General features: G+C 40.0%; 1 protein-coding gene across 2 annotated transcripts in view; it reads left to right on the forward strand.

Moving 5' to 3' along the window:
• The window catches only part of megf6b (multiple EGF-like-domains 6b), a 60,297-nt gene that overhangs the window by 18,585 nt on the left and 28,230 nt on the right, over positions 1–13,482 (forward strand). For both annotated transcript variants that reach the window (XM_084928698.1, XM_084928699.1), the window contains exon 5: positions 10,104–10,226. In XM_084928698.1, coding sequence (XP_084784824.1) covers positions 10,104–10,226 — 123 coding nt within the window. The remainder of the gene's footprint in view (positions 1–10,103; positions 10,227–13,482) is intronic.

Below are 13,482 nucleotides of genomic sequence, written 5' to 3' on the forward strand. Positions count from 1 at the left end.
TCAAAAACACAAATGTAAGGTTAAAACAAGTTAATCAGATCTGATTTAAAAACACTGAACAAGGTCAGGTGGTTGCATAATCTTGCTATTATTGCTTTTTTAAAAAATTTTTACGAAACACTTTCTCTCTAAAGTGGCGTTTAAATGTACCAATAAGAGTCACTGGCATGTTTTACGTTTTTTAGCATTTGAAGGTTTAATCTTGTTCTTGTAGCTTTGTTAGCAACCAACATAGCGAGAAATCTAGATGGGCTCAAATGAGGGACGCTGTGTAGTACAGGCTCAGGAAAACAGCAGCAGAAGCTTTTATTTTTCTCACACATTTTTCACCTCTTTGTTCTTTTATCTCTTTACATCCATCTCATTTCCCCTCTCTAACCTTTTTCTCTTTCTCTCACAAGCTCAAACTCAGTTGTCTCTTCTGTCTAAGAAGCATCTATTCTAGAAGCTGTAGCTAAAGTTTGATCTGCATGGTCGCCATGTTTCTTAACCTTCATCCATTTTTTTTGTGTCTTCCTAACAGTCAAAACCAAATTTTATTGAAGGTTAAATTATACATATATGAGAAAAACACTGGCACATTTAAGAAAATAAAACCAGCAAATGTTTGGATTTTTCTTTTTCAGAAATAACTTAAAGGCATAGCAAAGATGAACACAAGTGGTTTCTCATAGGTGGCAACAGTACTGGGTAAAGAAATCCAGTAATAAATATTGATGTAAACAATACAGAATTTATAAAATTCAAGAAGAAAACTTTCTCAAACATTTTTGCCCTCACAGACACACATGATGCATTTTTGTGATTAGCCTGGACTTCGTTTACCGGAACATTTTTGCCATTTTAAGAACCACTTATGACAACCAGACTGTGTATTGAAACAGGAATAAAAAATAAAACCAAAACAGCAACATAAGAAAGAAACAGTGCAGCTGACTCAAAGCAGATTAAAACAATGATATTGAAAGCAGAGGGCGGCTCTTTTTTCTGTTAGAGCAGTTGTTTGGTCTCTCTTTCACACAAAAGGACGTCCTGTCTTCTGTTCCACACTGAAAACCAAAAATTTACGTTCAGCCCTGAGAGAGAACAGCGCTGTTCCTGCGAAGTCCTGAAAGACATGTCTAATGAGAGGGAGTGCAGTCAGGGGGAGGGGCACATCTTTGCCTACCTACCTGCCATTGCATCCTGCACGGTACCCTAATCTCCCATAATTGTCCGAGATTCTGGGCTCCCACCCCATCTCATTAGAGTCTTTACAGCATTCCTGATAAAAGGTCGCTCCTGGTCTCTCAGGGGCCGACTGCATCTAGTTTGTGTAAATCAGAAGTGACAAGAGTTTGCAAAACAGAGTTAAAGGCGTAATCAGTGTGGACTGATCCTTTCATCTGCCAGCGGTGCCCCGATTCTCCTGATCTGGGCTACCTATTAATTCAGATGAACTCTCATATCTTCTTCTCATTTTGCTTTTTTTGGCCTTTGTTTTTCTTATCAGCTCCTTGTTTATTCAACATTTTGAACCAAATCTCTGTTTTTTCCTCCATCTGTGACATTATTTCCACTGCTGTGTGTTCATATGGAAGCCATTTAGCTTCAGCAAGCATTCACCCAACAGTGTTATCTTTCACTGCGCTGCCATTCATGCTGATGTTACTTGAGGTGTGAAAGGTGAGAAAAGCCCCTTTCATATACAAAGGCTGTATTTTAAAAAAATCAGACTGTAGATTGATTTTCTTTATCTAAGTGGAAGCTTAAAAAAGTGATCGGATTCACAAAACAAGAAAAGACGCTATAAAATATTTGTGAGAGGGTGGTGCAAGTGCGATGGAGAAAGATTTATCCAGTTCTCTGTTTAGCTTATTGGCATTTGTCATAATTTTAATGTTTGGACTGGTCGTACAGCTGAGTCGCCCTCAGACCTGATCAGAGCGAGCTGACTCAGAAGCTGACCTTTTTTTTAAAACAGCCAACAGACCCTATGATGCATCCTGTTTATGTTAACATCTTTTTCAATTTTCATTTCAATTTTAAATAATCACAACACCAAAAAAGGCCTATGAATCACTGATCTTAATGACAAAGTTTTTGAGCTGTTCATTCATGTTCTTTAACATTATTCTGTCATTTCATTAAAAAGACTCTAAATGCAATATATGTCATTTCAGATTAGTATTACTCAGCTTGCCGGTCAACTCACATATTAATCAACCAAGATGTCCTATGCAGAATGTCACAGCTGTGCATCAATCGATCCAAACATCAATGTTTTCAGTGTTTATTCCTTCTCTTGACCATGGTAGCCTGTCACGTACCTGCCATCTTTTGCCCTGAAAGCACTTGGCTCCGGGCGACTTTCCCTGCACTCATGCCCTGTGCATACCTTTGTAGTGTGTGCAGCCAAGACGGAGACAGGCTGGAAACCACAACAAGTAATTTTTGGATTCCTGCAGACCTCAGTGTGCTTTCCCAGGCGCTCTAAACTCCTGGGTCAAAGCTTGAGAAGACAGGTCCTAACAGGTAGAGCAGTGAGAGAGCACGTGCATAAGGGTCAGACGGCAATCCCTCAAAGTCCTCTTGTTCAGCTGTGTACATCATAAAATGTTATCCAGAGACATGCGTGGGTTCATGCAGCTGCAGTCTTCTGCTTTTATCTGTAACTTTTACTGAAAGTAAGACTGAGTGACAGATGCCAGAAACCTTTAATTAACATCTTTATTTTGAACGGACAGACATCTCTCAGAGCTTTCCACTCTGTTAGCTTCCATCGGATCATTAGTCAAAACAGCACTATGGAAGAAGATTGGGGTTGTCTAAATCAGGTTGCAACACTTCAGTTTGGGGTGACTGGCTATTGCATGATTTGGGGAACAAAGCAGTTCAGTCATCCCTTGACACATAAATACACACTAGGAACACTTCACTCAAACCTTTGCACATTTATATGCACAAACATTTAAAAGCTTGCCTATCAGTGCAGTGAAATGGATCATCAAAAGAGGGATTAGAGGAGTTTAGGACTCAGTAGTGCAGAATGTTCACTAAACAAACGTAAACACTGGATTTAGTCTCTTTGATATCGCTTAGAATTCTCTTGTGGTCAAATGTGCAAGAATTAAAAAAAAGAAAAGGAAACAGGTCTCAGCAGTCATATGCTGTGATAAGCTGCACACAGAGTACTGCAGACTACAGTCATTCGATTCGTTTTTTGACCTGAGAGTCAGACAGCCTCTCAGTGATTCTGTCAGTGTAGCTATCTGCTGCTTGTCTCTTCCTCTTGTCAACACATGCCTTTGGACAAGAACTGAACAACAACAAAACACAACTGTTGGAGTCGACAGATAAGCAGTGAATTTACATTCTGATCATCTGTTTTCACATGAGAACTCTGTAATCACAGAAAAACACCACTGTTGACTTTATGAGCTGTTTAAAGAAGTAAAGACAACAAAAGTCATTTCTTTTTAAGCTGGTACCAAGAATTATTTCAACTAATAAACATTTATACTTCTTTTTTACAGTAGTTAGCAACTTTTCTTTCCTCGGTGTCCATAGCGAACTGACTGGGAACCAAGTGCTGCCGTGCTCTGGAGGGTCAGTGTTGGAGGTGCATTTATTCATGACTTTCAGAGGCTTTTTGTGCTTGGGCCCAGAGAGAGTGGACAGAGTTTGTTCACTCCACAAGTTGAATGATTCATCTTGAAGCAAACTTTCTTGCCTGGTTACGAGGATGTTTTTTTTTTTTCTTTTTAGATTTTAGAAGTACTTTAAAAGGTTTTAACTACACCTTCCTCCATGATACAACTTTCTACTCAAGGCCTGATTCAGACTGTAAATGACTTCATGGAAACGTTAGCGGTTTGTCAATAGAAGTAAATACACATCATAGAGGTCGTTGTGTGGTTTTCATTAAAGGGTGTTTTTTTTAACTTCTCTGGATTAAGGAAAGCCACACCACGTCCTATTGCCAGTGCCACTTAACAAAATCTCAGCAGCACATTGGCCACAATTACAGGGCTTTGGGAAGAAACCCGTGCCTCAAACTGGCACTAAGAATCCAATAAATATGACTAAGGGTGGAAATTATAAGATGTTTAATAGGGCATGCACTTTTTTTCTGGAAAAAGCCAGTGTGGCACGCCAAAGTGAAAGATGTTTTATCAGAACCGGCACTTTGATGCGTGCGGTTTTCTTGTACTGTGAATTGTAGCAGCTGTGTTTTAGTTACAGGATGAATAGGAGCAGAGCTGGATCACAGCGTGTCAGCTTAAGAAATGGCTTCACACCTGGATGCTACTGATGTAGCTACTGATGTAGCAGAAGACTACCAGTTGGGGGCGGTATTGAACTTGAGCTGATGACTTGCAGAGGTGAAGGAAAGAAAGATACATAAGTATGTGCAGTTTCTTTATTTTTTACTTCTGATATTTTTTATATTAAACGTGCTTTATATTAAATCTGGGCAGCAGGACTCATCTGAAGAGCTTCTCAGCAATATTTATAAATATGCATGAAATATCAGACTTTTATAAATCTATTAACTGATTTATTTAGACCTGAACCGAAGGACTAAACATCAGAATGACACTGCCTGCTTCTTGACATTAAACTTGGCATTCCAAGGAATTACTGTGTTTATAAAATGAGAACTTTGATAATATTTTTGTGAGCTTTGTTGAGCCCATTTCACCAGTTCAGGTTTGTGCTCCTGCCTTTCCGAATGAGCCTTTTACAATAAACATTTTATCGATTGGTTAAACTGGAGGTCAAAGGAGAGGATGAGTTTGAAGAGTGTGAAGTGGGCAGTGAGTTCATAGGCAGTGAGTTTCTCAGTTGTAAACTGTGATTCACCTTTTGCCGCGTGTGCAGCTCAGCAGCAGAGAAGTCTCAGTGATACTTCTGACTCAAATGCATCTCATGCAACCTCGAGCCAATCCCATCTTTGCGGCACCTGGTAAATGAAAGCAGCTGTGAGGACTGTAGGGAATAGAGCAAAGAATGAACACTAGCAAAGCACATTTCTACACCAGCAGGGTTTTAGATCAGGGCCCTAAAAGGAAAAAGCTTAGTGATATCCACAGTGTCCCCCCCCCCCCCCCCGATCTTCAGTGAATGCTGCAATTTTTCCAGCCCGTGACCCCCTCGAGATAATATCATAGGCCTGGTAGGTTTTCTTTGGCACAGCTAGCCCAGCAAGACATGAGCCTCAACCTACTGGGAGCAGTGGTCATCTTTATCTGAGGAAGTCACACAATACAGCACAAAAATGTAAACTCGAAGATCTGCTGCAGCTGAACTTTCATAGAAGAGATATGTCCTTCTGAAGAGGCATTAAAAAAAGTTTAGAGGAACTTTCGTTATTTTCTTATTCTTTACAGGTTGCTTTAGCACAGAGTGTCCACTGTGAGGAAATACATAGTTTTCATACATTTCCAAAGATGTGTTTTTATTAGAATTCAAGAAGACATAACAGCTCAGTTTGTCTTTCATGGCGATGTAGCAATGACTGTGTTGACTTCAGAGAACAATGAGAAGAAACTCCACCTTTATTTATACTTGAAGAGGTTAGAAGGTAAGAACCATTTCCAGGGTTTGCTTGAAATTAATTTTAATGATGCTATTAGTCATTCCTATGCTCGGGGTGTCTTGTAGTCAGTGTAGTTAGTCCATGATGAAGTAAATAATTTAAAAATAAGTATTTGATATAATAGTGTCTCTTCTCTCGTCTCCTTAATGGTAATGTAATAATTTATGAGCTTTTTATTTCATGGTGTTAGAGGAGATGGTCTTGGTTTTGGGGAATGTGGCCCCACTTCTTCTATAAACATCAGGAAGCTCTCAGTACACTGCAATAAAATACCGAACCACTAACTACAGCCTCCAAAATTAGCATGCAGTTGTATCAGCACGTCTTTGTTAGAGGGCTAAATAAAACTAAACACAGTGACTCTGCTGCCGGGCTAATATGAAAGTAAGCCGTAGTAAATTAGATGTATTTTGTTTTCAGGATGTACGTTGTTTCATTTTCCACCAATGAATATCTCAAATTTTACTCAGTAACAGTTCCACAACTGTAAGAAAAGCCTTGGACAAGAGGAAATACTGAGTGACATTTGAAAAACCTCTGGCAAAACAAATATTTGTACTTTGGTCAAAATGGCAGAAATGAGCATCCTGAGAAATGTGTCTGGACTCTCTGTTTGAGGCAGGATGAGGAGGTTGGTCTTTTGTGAGGGGCTCAGAGCCGTCACTTCTCCATATTGAAAGGTCTAGTTGAGATGACTCAGGAAACTGACTAGGATGTCCTCTGGGTGACTTGGGCATGAGGTGCTTTGCCTATGTCCTACCAGCAAGAGGGAAGAACTTGGTGGTAAAAATTCTCAGTGTAATTCTACCAAATTTGATGAAAAGGAAATAAAAATCAAGTATATTAGACGCGTCTTTGCAGCTCAGTGACTTTTCCTTTTTTTTTTGTATATTCAACTCATCACTTTAGCATATTGTGACTGGCATTTTTAACATTTTATGGATAAAATAATTAAAGGCATATATTTTTAAACCAAGAACAAGACATAGGCTGCTATTATCTTTTGTTGTGCAACACTGAGCTAAGTGATTGTCTCATCTAACTCCTTGAATACATCCAAAGATGAGATTTTATAACCATCAACTCAATGATTTTTATTTAATCATATTTTCTCATTTCTGGTGTAAATTCAGTGATGTTAAAATTGACATATAATTGGTTTATCTCTAAGAGAAGCGTGTGCTGCATAACTGACATAGCTAGGTATCTACCATATGGTGAAATCGTCTCATGAGAGACGGCATGGGTTCAACCCTGAGCGCTGCCCTTTGACTGAGGGCAGAAGTTGGGCTGCAGACACACTGCTATGTTCCAGGCATCTGATCTCATTTTGGAAAAAACACACACACTCATCCCCACCACAGAGGCGCAGAAGAAACCTCTGTGATCTGATGTTCACGGGATGGCGTTGATCTTTAAACGCTTCCCTACTTTAAAGCTCTTGTTTCAGTGTCTGGTACCTCTGCTGGAGGTTCAGTCTGGTGACGGGTTGATAGATGGGTTAGAGTGCAATGGAAAAATATATCACCAACCCCCCCATCTAGGTTAAAGTAGGTTTGTAACCTCTGTTTCAGCCACCATATTCAGCTCAGCAGTCATTAGGTTTAAAAATCTGAGATAACTTTTGTGGCTGGTTTTCGTGGCAGCTTTGGATTAAGCTTAGTTTAGTATGAACACTAGGGATGGGTATCGTTTAGGTTTTATCCGATACCAGTACCAAACCGATACTTTTGAAACGGTGCCGGTGCTTAAACGGTGCTCGAACCGGTGCTTAAAGAATGAAGAACACAAACTTTGTCCAAAAACCTCTCATGTTTAGCTGTTTCCCACTTTTTCTTTGGTCATTTTAGCCTTTTTGGCCAGGGTGAAGGGAGTATCTGCCATCAAACAAGAAGACAGCGCATGTAACTATGATGGTGTTTGCTAGTTCACCTTACATGCATTAATGTAATAACGTGGTGAGCCTACTCAACGTAAATTACACGAACAACATTAAGCTACTCACGCAGAGAAGAACGGCTGCTGCTGCCATCATCATCATTTCTGCTATACTGACAGGGCTAGGGGCCAGGACTCTCCTCTTCAGGTTCTTGGGGGATGTTGCTAACTCCGGGACCGATAACAGGCACCACACCCGCAGTAGATGTGCACGGTGTGAGGTCTCGCAGCAAGCTATCAAATACGGTGCATTTCTCGGCTTTTAACAAAAACGCTATGCGTCGCCAGGTGTTTCATCAGATTCGAGGTGTTACCTCCTTTGCACAGTATCACCTTAAAGCACTTGTTGCAGGCTGCTGAGTTTGCATCTTTTGCTGTGAAATACTGCCAGACTTTGACCGCTTCGCCTTGGGCATTTTTAATCTGTAGCTCTGCTCTAAAAGAACGTACGTACCTGGCCCCGCCTACTACGCTTGCAAATGTAAAATGATTGGCTGGAATCCAAAGTGTATGACATCTCAGGAAAAAAAGCACCGAAATAAAGCACCGAAATGTGCGCTGCTTTTCGGTCTGGTTACTACCGTTTATGTCAGAACCGGTGCCATCATGGCACCGGATACCGGTACCCATCCCTAATGAACACTATCATAGAGATTTTGGAGTTTTTTTATCTACTGTGTTTTCAAATACTCTCCATTGCAAAAGGAAAATATATACAGTGTTTAATATTTATATACCTAAAATGTAATTAAAGCTCCATTTCTGTGTGCAGCCCATCCAAAGTCTCGCTCATTAAAACTGCCATCCTGATGGAGAAATAAGGACTATATGGTATGTTACTGAGCCAGGGGAGACATTCAGTATTCCACTGCTGCTTTGTGTATTCTCTTCCTGACCCATTGAAGTTCCACATTCCTGCTCTCTTATTGGGCAGAAAGACTTAGAGAATGATGAGCGTGACAGTGACCCCGCTCAAACCCCTGCTCAAGCTGCCACAGGTGTGTGGCCTGGGGATGGACAGGATTCGTCAGTGCTCAGTTCTGACCTTGACTTCAGGTCAAGTTGCCTGGTTGTTTTTCTGCATCGAGACTGCCGTTTTCCACGGTCCATATATTACAGGCTAAATGAACTGTAGCAAAAGGTGGGCACTCTCTCTTACCCCAGGACCCAGACCCATTAATTTAAGCTCCTGTGATGTAGGTCCCATATAAAAATTGGTAAGGATCACAAATTAGGTCTCTAGCTGTACTGCTTCTAAGAAGGATCGGTGTAATAAACTGATTATAAATTACGTTTCACTGTGTAATAAAATTGTATTAATGTTAAAGGTGACAACTCATTGCCAACAGAGAGTTCGCTGTTTTCAGTCCGAACATTTCCAGATGTTGTAAACCGAGAGGGAAATGGTATAATTGGCTGGTTAGACGCTGGCACTGCGACGTGAGCAAGATTTGCTAGTAAAGGGGAAAAAAGCTCTAATAAAGCAATTTTCTCTGCATTCGTAGTCTTCGGTCTGTACAGTAACTCTCCTCTTTTTATGAACGTGGAGAAAGTTTACAAGGTGCCAACTTCCAAGTGAATGTTCCCCCTTAATTTTTTCCATAGTCTTCAGTTTTCAGTCCAAGATTCCTTCTGCTGGCATGGCAAGTAAAACACCCAGTGTCATCAGGTATAAAACTTTGCTCCGAGCATGATCTCTGCTGACAATGTTCCATATGAACTAAATTTAATAGTAATGCAATGAATCCGCATCCGTGTCCTTAAACTGTGGTGTAAACTGAATAATCTGTTACACATTATTCTGTTTATTCTCAATTTTAACATCTCATTATGTGGAATCTCTGCTGCTTCAGTTATGATACGCTGGACTGTCAGCGCCTGTATCTGACCCTGGTCATTATGGGTAGTTTGGGAACTGCAGGGAAAGATTTTATCTTGTGTCGTTGATGACAGATTTGGCAGCACGTTTAACGATTGGGAATGAAATGGAAAGCTGTGAGCTTATGTGGAAGTGTTCAGGATGTTTTGCATGAAGAGGACAAATCCTTGCTCTGGTTCATGTTGAAGTAGGTTTGCAGGTAAGAGTGAATGAGGGCAACATGTTACTGCCTCATATTTCCATTTGTTCCGCTTAATTAATCGCTGTTTATAGTTTGATTCTCTTCTGGATATATTCTACCTTTTCTTTTCTTTTTTTTCTTCTTTTTTTCCCTATTTTCCTTCAAGTTGGTACCAAGAAACAAACTGAAGGATGGAAAAAGGGCACCGAGTTTACCACAGCGATTTTCTTGTAGTTCCAGGCCCTTCAGTACTTTTGACACATCCAAGTTTATTCGCGCACGACATTTAAAACACAATAGAACAACATGAAAAGGAAATGAGAGTCTCTCATGCTCAAAGAAGCATAACCCTGTTTTATCTTAGACACTATTTCAGTACATCTTTTTCATTTAGCATGATCTATCCTTTGTTCTTCTTTCTCAGAGGTTTCACTTTAGTTCACATGTAAATAAATAATAATAAGGAGATTAAAAGCGAGGAATAAACATTTCATCAGTGCTTTGTCGTATTTTTCCCCTGTCAGATGTGAATGAATGTGAGGAGACCAATGGAGGCTGTGAAGCTCTCTGCTGTAACACCATTGGAAGTTTCTACTGCAGGTGTCCTCCTGGACAGAAACTGAACGAAGATGGAAAAACATGTCAAGGTCAGTGTGGTGTTTAATTTCAAAACGGCGCTCTGGGAATTTTACACATTTTACAAGTGCATTAATGGCACATAAATTATCATAATTACAGGGCATCCACACAGGAAATGATTTGCAGACAGAGTTGAAAATTTATTAGAAGGTTACCTAGGCAACTGTAGGAAAGAACACTAGTATCCAAGTGTCAGCAACAAAGTCATATGTAACAATGTGTGGATGTCCCTTAACAGATTCAGTCTCCTAAAACAGTTGTATGATGGCCTCTGTGGGTCTGGAGAGTAAGGGAATGATCAGAGGCCACAAGAAGTCAGTTACATTCAGGGACATCAGGCAAGGGAAATGACTGCTGGTGACCCAAAGTGGGCAAGTTAAAAGGTTTGAAGTTAAACGTCAAGGCAGCTGATTGAACTAAATACCAATGACAGTGAAGGATACTATTGCAAAGTTACCTGGGTTAGGTGACAAAGACTTTCTCTTTAATGTCTGTATGGGCTACAATTGGTCTTGTGACCTAAAGGTTGGTGGTTTTAGCTCCAGGCAGGAGGATAGAAGAAGTAGTGAACTTCTTCCATTGGGATGCCCTTGAGCAAGCTTTTTAACCCTGGAAGTTATTTATTTCTATAGCGGCAAATCACAACAACAGTTGCCTCAAGAAACTATTAGCAAGAAGTTGGCAACAATGGGGAGGAAGAAACTTCTAAAAGAATCGGGTTCAGAAAAGAGCTGTACTCTCAGTAACACTTCATCTCATAAACAAACATTATAAAAAATATGAAAATAAAAAATGAGATTATTTATGATGGAAACATTGAGGTTCTGATTGTCATATGGTTGGTTTTCTGATACAAATATTCTCAAAATAATCAGCTGTGTAGCTGTTTTTTTCTTTTTTGAATTTTCAGTTGTACATATTTCTGTTCTCTGTGTAGATAACTCCTAAAAGCACGAGTTACTCCGACATTACAAATGATCCCTTGTAAAGGGAACATTCATTGCCATTTATTAGTTTAATAGTACTTGGAAATGTCACCTCATGCCAAAACAATCTGATTGTCAATTTGAGTGAACCACAGTACCAGCTTACACTGCACATCATAGATAATAAAATTATCTTGACATCTGCTCTTCATGACTCAGTGTCTGTTAAATAGAAAACTGTAGCTATCTATCATGAAGCCCAGTATCTCTGCCCTGTATTTCATCAAAACTGATATTTTCCCATGAGATTTGTTTTTACTTCATGATAGTTTGATGTTTCTGGTTAGGAAATCTCTGCAAGGGCTTTAATCAGAATAATGAATCCTGTGTGTACCAGCCAAGCCCAGAGGAGAGACGCTGGAGTGCTCGGTGGTACGGCTGCAGGAGGAACCAGAGAGAGATCTGATCCAGGTCACGGTTATTAGGAGAGCTGATGTGAACGTTGTCACAGCTGGCTTTCATAGCTGTCTGTCTTTGCCACTGGTGTGTACTGGAGAAAAACAGCTACCCTCAGCATTAATGCCCTAATTGTCTGTAACTAACAGGCTAGAAGCTTTCAATGTTCGATAGAGTTGTGTGTGTCTCGCACTGTCTGTGGAAAGTGATCTGCTTTTCATTTCGATGACAGCCCGAAGCTCAGACGGCTGCAGAGGCGCAGGAGTCCAGATGAGAGACAAATCAATTCAGTTAGCTTTTCACATGCACTGTATATGAAAGAGAGACATAACTTGTTGGTAGGAACAGACTTGCCTTAAGGCTGTATTCTTTCTAATGGCCTAAAGGAGGCGAGTCTCAAGTCTCATTTAATATACCAGGATATCATTTAATAAATTATAGTAGACAAAAATAGATAATAAACCAGGGTATGATTCATAACCCAGATATAAGCATGCAGGATTATTTCTTTCTCCAACAAATCCAACACCCACTCATGAGGTCTGTTTTTTAACAGAAGATGGTAACTGCCAAAATGCAAAGTTGGAAGCAGTGGATGGCATCAGAGTATCAATGTCCATCTGTTATTTACAGTCTATGGCCCTCAAGAATAAATCACTCTGGGTAGGATTGTAAACCAGCCCGTTAGTGCATTGGGGAACCTCGTTTTAAACAGTTAGCAAAATGCTCAAATTTCTTTTTATTTATTTGTTAGGACTCTGCAGGATTGATACAAATGCTGCTGAGAGAGCCAACAGTAACAGTTGTCATGTTGAGTGTTGAGCCGTAGTGTCAACACGTTAGCCGTCATGTCAAATTAATTTTTTAGCTCGGACCATTACAAACTGGAAGAGTAATACTTAGCACACGCCAGAATAATCCCAAACTAAAATCAGCAGCTACTAGATGCCCACGCTAACCCAGAGAACAGAGCGCTTACTGTAAAGATGATTTTTAAAGGAAAACACCTTGGTGTTGCCAAGTTTCTCTTTGCTGGTACTCGATCCATATTTCCTTTTTACTCTGGTGAGTTGTTTTCACAGGCTTTGGGCTTATTATGCATACTCCTTACTTAATCAGGCTTATTTTCTTTTCTGGCTGGCTTCATTGTCCCAGTGATTCTAATATTTGTTTAGCATAAATGTACAATGTTGCAAACTTCTTAGATGCTTGCACAAAGACTTTAAGTAAGGATAAATGATTAAAAAGAGGAGTTATAAAAGTCATAAAAGAAGCCTCTTTGTATCATTTCTCTTCCAATGGGTGATGGGATGCTGATCATAAGGATGATTTTGCACTTTTTCTTTACAGCACTGTTGGGGTCGTGCTGCGGTGTTTGTATGTGTTGGCATCAGATGAGAGAGAGCACAATGGATCTGCTATTGAATAGACCGTGAGGTGCATTCCTTTCTCAGATGTTTGGATTGAAAATACCGAATTTGACTTCTGGCACTCGTCAAATTTGACGTTCCTTTGGTGACAGACTTTTTTGATACATGTCAGTATCAAAAGAAAAATATATTAGTCAGCACATCCTCTAGACGATTCACATTCCTTCTCCAACACCTGACTTATGAGCGCTCATAAATCCTCGCTTTTTACACACACAATATTCTTTGAAGAAATGTGAAAACACAGTGGCTGAGTGAGCAAAATGAGGCAAAGAAATCAATCACTCCTGGCTTGTGAAATACAGATTTTTTTTCTAAATCTATGTAGTTAATGTAGTACTGGATGTGCTCCTTATAGTGAAATGTGGGGACAAGTGGGAAAGAGTGGGAAAGAGAAAAAGGAGGGAGAGGAGGATCTATGGTGTGATGGACATCGAGGTTTGGGAGGGTGA

Source organism: Perissodus microlepis, chromosome 5, assembly GCF_051167445.1.
Source record: "Perissodus microlepis isolate ML-2025 ecotype Zambia chromosome 5, ASM5116744v1, whole genome shotgun sequence".
Classification (NCBI taxonomy): Eukaryota; Metazoa; Chordata; class Actinopteri; order Cichliformes; family Cichlidae; genus Perissodus; species Perissodus microlepis.